At 51.6% G+C, this 10585-nt stretch overlaps 1 protein-coding gene across 12 annotated transcripts in view; it reads left to right on the forward strand.

Annotated features, from left to right (window-relative positions):
* Positions 1-7237, forward strand: part of TENM4 (teneurin transmembrane protein 4) — a 721916-nt gene extending 714679 nt beyond the window's left edge. For all 12 annotated transcript variants that reach the window (XM_034666260.1, XM_034666259.1, XM_034666261.1 and 9 more), the window contains one exon: positions 1731-7237. In XM_034666260.1, coding sequence (XP_034522151.1) covers positions 1731-2489 — 759 coding nt within the window. In that variant the 3' untranslated portion in view covers positions 2490-7237. The remainder of the gene's footprint in view (positions 1-1730) is intronic.
* Positions 7238-10585: the final 3348 nt, after the last annotated feature.

Below are 10585 nucleotides of genomic sequence, written 5' to 3' on the forward strand. Positions count from 1 at the left end.
CCTCAGCTGAGCTGCCTCCTTCCTCTAGACTCTGGAGAAGGTGATTCTGCGCCTCTTGGCTCTGGAGGCAGCCTGTATTCTCCTCTTTCAAAGCACTCACCACACTTTGCTTGAGTTCCTGTTTTCTTCCTGTGTCTCCGCTAGACTGTAAGCCCCAGGAAGGCAAATACTGGGTCTTATGTGCCGCCCAGTATACTGCCCGGCACCAAAACTTGTGTGGAATGAACAAATGGTTGGAAGAAGTAAACACCCTCTGAGCATTTTTCTCCATTTTACAGATGAGGAGACCAGAGCTCAGAGAGACCTGCTCAAGGTCACTCAGCAGGCAAGGCAATGAGAACCCAGTGTGTCTGACCACAGAGCCCGTTCCCTTTCCGCTGTTCTCTGCTGCCATAGCCCTGCCCCTCTGCCCGGCTCCAATCCCCCACAGTCCCCCAGGTCAGCATGGCTGTGCCCAGGGCTGATTCCAGCAGCTCAGCTCCTCCCAGCTTCCCTTCTCCCCTGCGCAGAAACCCGGTCTCTGACGGCCTGTTTGCCAACCTCGCCTGTCAATGAATTATTGATTTCTGCCCTTGGCAAGCATCGGAGATCTTTGTTGTTGAGCACTCCAGCTTTTGTGAAACTCTAGGAAATAATTGTTCACAGACAGGGTTCTATTAATTATAAAGAGGACTTAATTTCAGTGAAAAGCCGATGGGCCTGTTTCTAAAGCCATTTCCCTGAGTTGCCGATAAGGCCCTGGAGCCCGCCCGAACATGGCTTTCCCAGGCTCCCTGAGCCATGGGAGGGACTGGTAGGTGGTATGACACAGAGACAGGGCCCAATCTGTCCCCCAAAGCAGCCAAGAGCAGGGGCATCTCAGGAGCCCCCAGGAAGTACTGTGGGGGCAGAGGCCCTCCTTGAAAATCATTCCTAACACAATGGAGAAGAGTAAAGCAGGGCAAGAGGGTTTATATAAATCACCATTTTGCATCTTCCTAAGCCTTCTTGCCAAGAGCCCGTTTCTTGCCATTGCTCTATCTTACATACATCAGCCCCTTATCCTCCAAATTCCAACCCAAGCATGAGTCTCTCCTTGAACCTCATTCCTTCGCCTGCAGGCTGAGATGTTCTGAGGCCTTGTTTGCTTCTCCCTAATCTAGAGCCCTTGAAACTAAACCTCTAAAATCAGACAGACCTGAGTTCAAGTGTCGGCTTGAATACTTCCTAGCATTACGACTGTGGCCCGTTACAACTTCTTAGATGTAAGGCCAGTAGTAGAACAGTACCCACTATATAAAGTTATTGTGGAGATCAAATGAGATACTGACTGTGACTTCTTTAGCTCAAAGACCAAGACACGTTACCCGTAGGCATTACCACTACTTCACTTAGACCACCAGTTGTCACGCTTAATGACAGTCTTCAGGTGTCACAGCTGTCTCTCCCCACTAAATGATGGGTTCCTCAAGGGCAGGGATGTTGTCTGATTCATTGTTGTCTCTCCAGTGCCCAGAAAAGGACCTGGCACAAAGATGTTCCCTGAACAGTTTCTTAATGGAAGGATGGGTGAATAGATGGCTGAAGGGTGGTGGAATGTTCAGTAGTCAGCGGTAGAGCTAGATGCTACTGGTTAATAAATATGTATAGATTGGACTCAGTAATGTAAGCTGACTCTTCAGGCTTTTAGGGAGAGGTTTCCCCCTTTGTCTCATTCTCTCTCCCTCCTTCTCTCTTTCCTCCCCCATCAGTCTATCCTCGGGGTACAGTGTGAAGTGCAGAAGCAGCTCAAGGCCTTCGTCACCCTAGAACGTTTTGACCAGCTCTACGGCTCCACCATCACCAGCTGCCAACAGGCCCCAGAGACAAAGAAGTTTGCATCCAGTGGCTCAGTCTTCGGCAAAGGGGTCAAGTTTGCCTTGAAGGATGGCCGAGTGACCACAGACATCATCAGTGTGGCCAACGAGGATGGGCTGAGGGTCGCTGCCATCTTGAACAACGCCCACTACCTAGAGAACATGCACTTCACCATTGACGGGATGGATACCCACTACTTCGTGAAACCAGGGCCTTCGGAAGGCGACCTGGCCATCCTGGGCCTCAGTGGGGGGCGGCGAACCCTGGAGAACGGGGTCAATGTCACCGTGTCCCAGATCAACACAATGCTCAATGGCAGGACTAGACGCTACACAGACATCCAGTTCCAGTACGGGGTGCTCTGCTTGAGTACTCGCTACGGGACGACGTTGGACGAGGAGAAGGCGCGGGTGCTGGAGCTGGCGCGGCAGAGAGCCGTGCGCCAGGCGTGGGCCCGCGAGCAGCAGCGACTTCGGGAAGGGGAGGAAGGCCTGCGGGCCTGGACAGAGGGGGAGAAGCAGCAGGCGCTGAACACAGGACGGGTTCAAGGCTACGACGGCTTCTTCGTGATCTCCGTGGAGCAGTACCCGGAACTGTCAGACAGCGCCAACAACATCCACTTCATGAGACAGAGCGAGATGGGCCGGAGGTGACAGAGAGGACCACGGCCCGCACTTCTTGCCAAAGACAGCTACTCTTTCGTGGCCACACACCTGACTGTGTTGTACTTTAAAAAAAAAAAAGAAAGAAAGAAAGAAAAAAAAAAAAGAAAAAAAAGAAAAATCCTTTTTTAACAAGTGCAGAAAACAGACAAAAAAAAAGATACTGGTTGCATTGTAACTCATGCAACATCCTTTTTTTTAAGAAAAGAAAAACACAAATTTGGCCTTCACACATTTTTTGCAAAGAACAGAAGGTATTTTTTTTTCTGTAGTGTGATCACAATGAAAACTTTATTGTCTTTTGTTCCCTTTTTCCTTGAGGATTTTTCCCTGTTGTCGGGGTACATTTCTCCTCTCTGAGACATATCTCCTGAGGTGTGTCCTTGTCTGTCCCTAGGTACCCGGTGTGATGTGAGACACAGTGTCTGTGCTAATTTGTCTCATGTGCAACCCTTTCTTCCGTGGGGGTCGAGCAGGAGTGAGGGGTGCAGAGAGTCACGGGCTAGTACCAAACTTCCGAGGGGGCCTGGAAGGAGGGTCTGCAGGACCTGAGGATTTTTGGCTCAGCTCCCACAGACAAGTGGTGGCTTTTTACTCACCGTGTTCTGTGCCTCTGGAGGACCACAGATGTCTTCATCTCGCTCTGGAGAATTTTGTGATATCATTCAGCACCTTTTCAAGCTGCCCCCAACTCCTGTCCAAGCTTTCTATTTTGATGCTAAATGGAACCCCCAACCCCTTTTGCAAATCCTGTGTAGTTGTTGGTGCCAGCCCCATGCTGGGGTTGAGAAAGCGTCCCCCAGGTCCCTTCCCCCAGTCTGGTGATGTCACATCCTGGGGCTAACAGCCTCCTCCCCAAGAGGTAGGGGCACCAGGATGTCTGTGGTTGGTCGGTCTTCCCATGATGTTCCTTATTACTCATCTCTTCCTCTCTCCCAAAGTCAGATGTGAGAACCAGCACTGCCCAGCAAGGCTGCCACGTGGCCACAAGGTCTTGGGAGGGGCGGGCCACCCGTGGCAAAAGGATGGCAGTGGCAGCCAAGGTACCAGCCTGCCTTCCTGGGTGAAACTTGCTCCCGTGACTTTGGGTATCGTCCCTCCACTGCTCAGCTCCACCACTGAGAAAAAGGAGTGTGGAGAGAGGTGCTTGGTGGCCTTTGATTCTGGAAAGAGACTTAAGAAAAAGTCAGCCAAAGAGAGGAAGGCATAAGTCAAGCGTCTTCTAACCAGCTCCTGAAGGCTTCTCTGCCTCGCATACATGGGCCAGTAACACAGCTGGGATGCGACAGCTTAGGCGTTCAGGAAATGCCTTCTGTGAAGTTCTCCTACAGCAGCTTCCCCTCTAGACGAGTCTGTCCAGGGTTTTAAAGAGAGACTGAGGAGAAAGGAGGAAAGAGCGAATTTGGTGTGGCCTGGCAGTGTCATCCAGCGCCCCCCCCCTCCCCTGCTGCCCCCGGGTTGGGGCCAGTTCCCAAGGCCGATGCCCAGAGATCAGGGAGGCCGGGCTACAGTCGTCCCTGGGAAGACCGAGGCCTGAGGTCATTGGGAGGAGGCATCCAGGGAGGGGCACAGCCCACTCCCGGAGGGCATGCCCAGGGAGGGGCAGCAGCCAACAGGCCAGGGAGGCAGCGAGGGGAGGGGAGATAGCCGCAGGAGCTAGGCGCTCCGTGTTCCTGGCTCATCTGCCTGCTGACGATCATCCTTACCGCTCCCAGGAGGTTCTGGGAGACCAGGAGGGGAAGCCAAACGCTTCCTTTGAGCTGGGCTTCTTAGAAAATGGGACTTTTATGGGTTACATGAACATTAAGTGTGGAAAATGAATTCTGAGTCTGAGCTATCCCCCATGGAAACCTTGTTGGACTGATAAGCTCATGGCACCTTGATAGCCTTACTCACAGAGTCTTCAGAATATTACCCGAGTTAATGAAACCAAGGAGGTCTTGACTGCGTGAGAAACGGAGCAGCATGTCGCCTGGTTTCTGCCCAGCGGAGGGAGGCATCCACAGCTTCTCGCGAGAGGAGGTTTCGCCTTACGTCATCCCACCGGGACTAGAGGATATGTTTCGCTAAGTGCTCTTCCTGTTTCCAAAAAAAAAAGCCACACTGCTGCACCAGTGCGCCTTGGCCTGTCTGTCCGCTGGGTCCAGAGCTCTGCTGAGTCAGATGCAGTGCTCCTGGGGCCCCCTGTGCATGGTCCCTGGGAGCTGGTGGTGGGCTCCCATCCGGCGCGATCGTCCTGGGATGGGATGGACAGCAGTTTGGCCTGAAGAACACGTTTTGTTTTTTTTAATCCAAAATGGACTTAAGCCTCTCAAAGCATACTCTTGATATAAGGAGCCCTTGGGTGAAGCTCTCCTGCCCAGTAGCCTAGCTGGTCAGTTCTATCTTGGCTGCCTGACACTAGTCAAGATCTGCTGGGGACATCTACTTGGAGGTCAGAGACAACGCGAGAGCCAAGGGAATGAATCATCTCCCTACACCTTCCCAGCCCTCTGAGCCTCCCCCACCATCCCCCACCAAAGTAACAGTATGGACTTGTAAAGATCAAAAACACAGAAAATTACTGCGTGTTCCTTTCGTTTCAACAAATAATGTTTTACATTTGCTGGGCTACATGCCACCCAGGAGGCCCAGCGTCTGTGCAGGGACAAGCTGGGGCATTCCCAAACTTTAGACAAAAGATGTCAGGTGTGGGCTAGGCAGCATTAAGCGCTGCCATTTCACATAGGTACTACTGCTCCTGGAGATGGTGCTTCTGGCCTTGGTCTTTCTGAGTCGGCTTCCATTCAGGCCAGCAGGTGACACAGTGCCTCCCTTCTCAGTCTGTCCTTCTGCTGAGACCAGCAGTCCCAATCACAGCAAAAGTGAGTCTGAAGGCATAAGCCAGATGTTCCTGTGCCCACTGAGTGGCCTCCAAGTGTCAAATCCCATTGCCCTTTTGGCACTAAGCAACCTACAGGTGTCCATTTCTTGGAGCAACCAGCCTTCCCTCACTGGCCCAGGTTCATGATCCTGCAGGATGTCAGCTTCTGTGCCCTAGAAAAGGGTTTATTTTAGAAGAGTTCCTTGCCTTCTTCCCTGCCTTCCACAGCTCCCATCAGCCCCTGAACCTTAGCCCCTCTGCCATCGTTTTAAACAGGACTTTAATGATTCCCCACTGTGGTTTTTTATAGGATGAGATTTCCTTTTTCTTACCCACCCTCTGACAGACTGCATTGGAGGGCAGAGCTACGATGAGGGGAGGATGGGGAAGAAACTCTGGTAAATTCCAGCTCTGTCAGCCCCTGATGCTTGTTTCTCAGAATTGCTGGCTGAGAATTAGCCCAAGGAACAGCCCAGTGCCTGATGTCTACCTGGTGATGGAGAATTTGAAACAATCCCTAGGAAACTGACCAGAGGTTGAGAATGGTTTAAATCATCAGGATGGGGTGGGGCAGAAACAGAAGGGGATGGCGAGGCAAGGAAGAGGATTAACCCTGGGCAGTGTTTTATAGACACATAACAAGGAATCACATTCGCTTTTAAAAAAAAATTATAAAGGACCTTTTCAGCTGTGACCTTCAAGCACCAGCTTTATAGGTGGCAGGTTCCCTTATGCAAAGACAGGGCTTTCGATGTGAAGTCTTAGAAGGCAGTTTCACATCTGCAGCCTCGTGGTTGTGGTTGCCACGTGGTGAGGGCAGGGACGCCGAGCTTGGTGCCCAGGAGGAAAGAGCTCGCCAGGACTCTGCGGGATCCCGGGCTTTGGGGTTTGATCTCCTGGTGCTCAAAGTCAGAACTCTTCTCCATTCCTCATAGCAGCCACTAAGCCCCGGCTCTGGCTTCTGGTCCTGAGCTGGGGCCTGCCTCCTGAGAGGTCCCAGAAAGAACCCAGTCTCTTCTTTCTGTTGGGATCCTTGTTAGGACACAAAGCCTTCCATTTAAGGCTCATAATTCCCAGCTAGGTTTATACACTTGTCTACATTTTATTGGAAGGGAGGGGATTCAAGAAAGAACTCTGTCGTTCAAGGCCCTTTCATTTAACCTTCAAAAAAACAGCAAACTCATTTTAAAGACTCATTGCTCAGGTGATAGAAACTTTATCCTTTCTAACCTTTACATTCTCCAAAACCAGCCCTGTGTACTTGACCGCCCCAGACAGTGGCGAGCTCTTCGGTTTCATCACAAATGTGGAAGATCAGAGTAGGGGGAGGCCTGGGTGGGGCTTATGTTGGGTTTCTTACCCCCTCTGGAATGCCAAAGGCATGACACCGGGTGACTTCTTGGTCCCCAAGAACGTGTGATTGCTTCTGAGGGCGCATTGCCAACGGAGAACCAACCCTCAGGCAGGCGCAGCTGTCCCAGCAGAAGCTGAGTCACAGATGTGTGGTGGTGTCCGGCAGCCCCGGATTCACCCAACACCAGAGTCCCACTTTTCTAAACCTGCCTGTTCTTGAACACTTCTGAACCCGCAGCTTTGGCAAAAGGACTCTCCCAAGCTGCCTTTGGACGACCAACACTGGAGACTCTGGCCTTACCATGTGGAAACAGTTTTCCTGAAGTCTGGAACTAATTTTGAGAAGTTTTTTTCTCAACACTTTTGTGTTTCTAACACTGTATTCTTGACTGTGTAAATACCAACAAGGCTGTAAATAAATGCAGATGTAGATACCTTCTAGAAAAAAAAAAAAGGCATAAAAACAAAACCAGAAGTGATCCCGTGTAGCCTTCGTTGACAAATAAAAGAATATTTTGTGTTTAAGGTGTTGGGTGGCCTCTGTTTGGAGAGTAAGGATGGCCTGAGCCAGTGCTCTGAGTTTGCACTTCTCTGGACGCTGCTGTTCTCAGGATGACTGGCAAGACGCGGGTCCGAGGCCCTCAAAAGGCATCTAGGTGACAGCTGCCTGGAGAGGCATTTCCAGAGGCCACAAAGAGCCTGGGTCTTAGCCTCTTGAATGTCAAGTCACCCCTGATATCAGCTGTGTCCCCACCGCTCCCCCAGGCCACGCCCCCCCAGCTGACATCCTCACTGGCCTCAGGGCCAGGCTCCAAGGGGCAGGACAGCCCAACACTGCCCTGAACATAGAGCCACTGGGCACGGAGTTGTGCCCTAGGCCACTGGTTGTACTTTTGAAAGTAAATGAACACATAGTCATCATGCAAATTATTATAACCACATAATACAACTTGGAAAAATGGACAAAAGTTTCTTTAACATTTTTTTCTTTTCCTTTGTGTTTTCTTTTTTAAAGATTTTATTTATTTATGTGACAGAGAGACAGCCAGCGAGAGAGGGAACACAAGCAGGGGGAGTGGGAGAGGAAGAAGCAGGCTCCCAGCGGAGGAGCCTGATGTGGGGCTTGATCCCGGAACGCCAGGATCACGCCCTGAGCCAGAGGCAGACGCTTAACACCTGTGCTACGGGCGCCCCTCCTTTGTGTTTTCTTAATGTAGCTTTAAAAATAACTAAGGTAGTTATAATCACAGCATAAAGTAATTTTTCACCTTGCTTTTCTCACTTAACCTCACATTTAACCTCTCAGCTCTAGAAGTCAGGAATGACAGCTGGTCACTTCAGAAAGTACATTTGCTAAGCCCAGCTCCCCGGTGTGAATAGCAAACCTTATGAAAATTCAAGTCATTGGGCAGAAGCGTAAGAGCAGAAGGCCTCCCTGCCCTCCTGTTAGCCTCAGCACCGGCCCACTACCAGGGAAGCTGCTGCTTCCCAGGACAGCTGCCCAGGCCATCATCCTGCTGTGCGGCCAGGAGTCATCTACGATGGTAGGAAAAACCCTACTCCGCTTTTGAAGTTGGGCCAAATTGGGTGCCGAACTTGGCTCCGGCACTTACTATGAGATCTCAGCAAGTCTTTTAGCCCCTCGAAGCCTTGGTCTTCCATCTCTGCTGAGGGTATGACGATGCATACCACTCAGAGGACAGGGTACGCAATGCCGCATGATACTCCAAGCACAACGGGCCTTCTCCCAGGGGAGTTTTCTTTTTTTTTTTTTTTTTTTAAAGGCAGGGGGGAGCTTTTTTTTTTTTTTAAGATTTTATTTATTTATTTGACAGAGATAGAGACAGCCAGCGAGAGAGGGAACACAAGCAGGAGGAGCGGAAGAGGAAGAAGCAGGCTCATAGCGGAGGAGCCTGATGTGGGGCTCGATCCCACAACGCCGGGATCACGCCCTGAGCCGAAGGCAGACGCCCAACCGCTGTGCCACCCAGGCGCCCCCCCAGGGGAGTTTTCTTACTCCATGCGCCCCTCCCCAGCCCACCACACCCACCTTCTTTCCAAAGTCCGGCACTCTTCCCCCTACGCAAGTGTTTCTCAACCTTTAGTCAGCATCAGACTCACCTTCTGAAGGGCTTATCGAAAAAGACTGCTGGGTCCTCCCCCCCAGGAATTTCTGAATCAGGGAGTCTGGGATGGGGCTCATTAATTTGTATTTCTAACATGTTCCCAGGGGACACTGTTAGCCCTTCCTGCTTTGAGAACCTGTGCTGACTACACTATGGGTATCTTGTGGACCCAGTAAGCTACTTAGCAGGGCACTTGGATGCTCTGAGTCCGTGAAACCTACCGCGGCAGCCAGACAGAAGAGCAGGTGTATCAGGCCCTCTTCTGCCCACTGCCCCCCATCCACCACCCCGTCTTCTTCTGTCAGCTGCATGGGAACACGTTCCCCGCCCCCCACCAGAGGTACCCACCGACTTTCACACCTGAGGACCTTTCACTGCTTCTTCAAGCCCAGCTGAAACGTGCTCCTGAAGCCCTCTTGCCGCCCATTCCCCTCTCCGAAGGCACGCACTGAGCACCTGCCGCGTTCCAGGCACTTCTCAAGACTGGATTATCCTTCCGTGTGAGCCCCCAAGCCCCACCGAGGCCATGTCTATCTAATGCTCTGCGTGTCCCAGTGTCCAGAGCAGGTGCTGGGCCATGGGTCACCCCCGGTTCAGCTCTCCCTTTGCCTTAAGGGTTCACTCTCCCTGTTATATTTGAGAAAGAGTGGGGGTCGTTTCCTGTCCCCTTCTGAAAGGGGACTACCTCCCCTCCAAACTGGGCGTTGCTCCTCCGTCTACTGCCCGCCAGACAAACTGGCCGCAGGGGCCTTGTTTGCAGAGAGCAGAGTGGGTCTTCTCCCAGCGCCCCGCCCCCGCCCTCTGTAACCCCGCCCCCAAAGGTCTGCGCTAACTTCCCTCTTTCAGGATCCCGGAAAGCCGTGGAGAAAGCCACAACCTGTGAGGAAAAAGACTTTAAAAGTGAGTAGTACTAGCGGTGCCTGGGTGGCTCAGTTGGTTAAGCGTCTGACTCTTGATTTTGGCTCAGGTCATGATCTCAGAGTCATGAACTCGGGGGTTGAGAGATTGAACTCCCCCTCGGGCCTGCTTAAGGTTCTCTCTTTTCCTCTTCCTCTGCCCCTCCCCCTCTCTTGAAAGTGAGTACTACTATGCCTTGTCCCATATCCAGGGGAGAAATGTCTAAGGGTTGAACCTCTTACAAAGGCTTCCCACTTGGTGTCATTCCACCCTGACCTTGTTCCCATTCCTCATGCTGGCATCCCTCTGGGTGTCTCTCCCTCCAAATCCACACTGGAGGATTCTCTGCAGGCCTTGGGAAGCTCCATCCCTGCCGGAAAGCCCCGCCCTGCCCCCATCAGGCAGTCCAGTATTTTATTTCTCAAGTCTGGAATTACCCCAGAGTAGGCTCCAACCATCATCCCCAGGCCAGTCCCCTTTCAACGTATCAACAGCAGTAGGATTTGCACATACGTTCTTTATTCTTCAAGATTTATACAAAGCATATTTGCAGAGACACACCTTGCAAAGATAGACATCAGTTCTTAGGGCTGTAGAATTTTAAGCCCTTTGGGAAGAATAGAAGCATTTTCCTGCCTGCAAGCCCACTCCTGCCTGGTGGACGTCAGTACATGACATCGTATGCAGAGCAGATGGGCCTTCACTTTGTCATCCCCTCCCTCACCTTCAAAACATGCCCACTGCACACTCCCAGGACTAAATGCTTAGGGTAAAAATCCCTTCCCCAGTCTGTGAGATGGGAACAGAGGACATGGAGTCATTCTTTCAGATATAGATATTATATCACT

This window comes from Ailuropoda melanoleuca, chromosome 8, assembly GCF_002007445.2.
Source record: "Ailuropoda melanoleuca isolate Jingjing chromosome 8, ASM200744v2, whole genome shotgun sequence".
Lineage (NCBI taxonomy): Eukaryota > Metazoa > Chordata > Mammalia > Carnivora > Ursidae > Ailuropoda > Ailuropoda melanoleuca.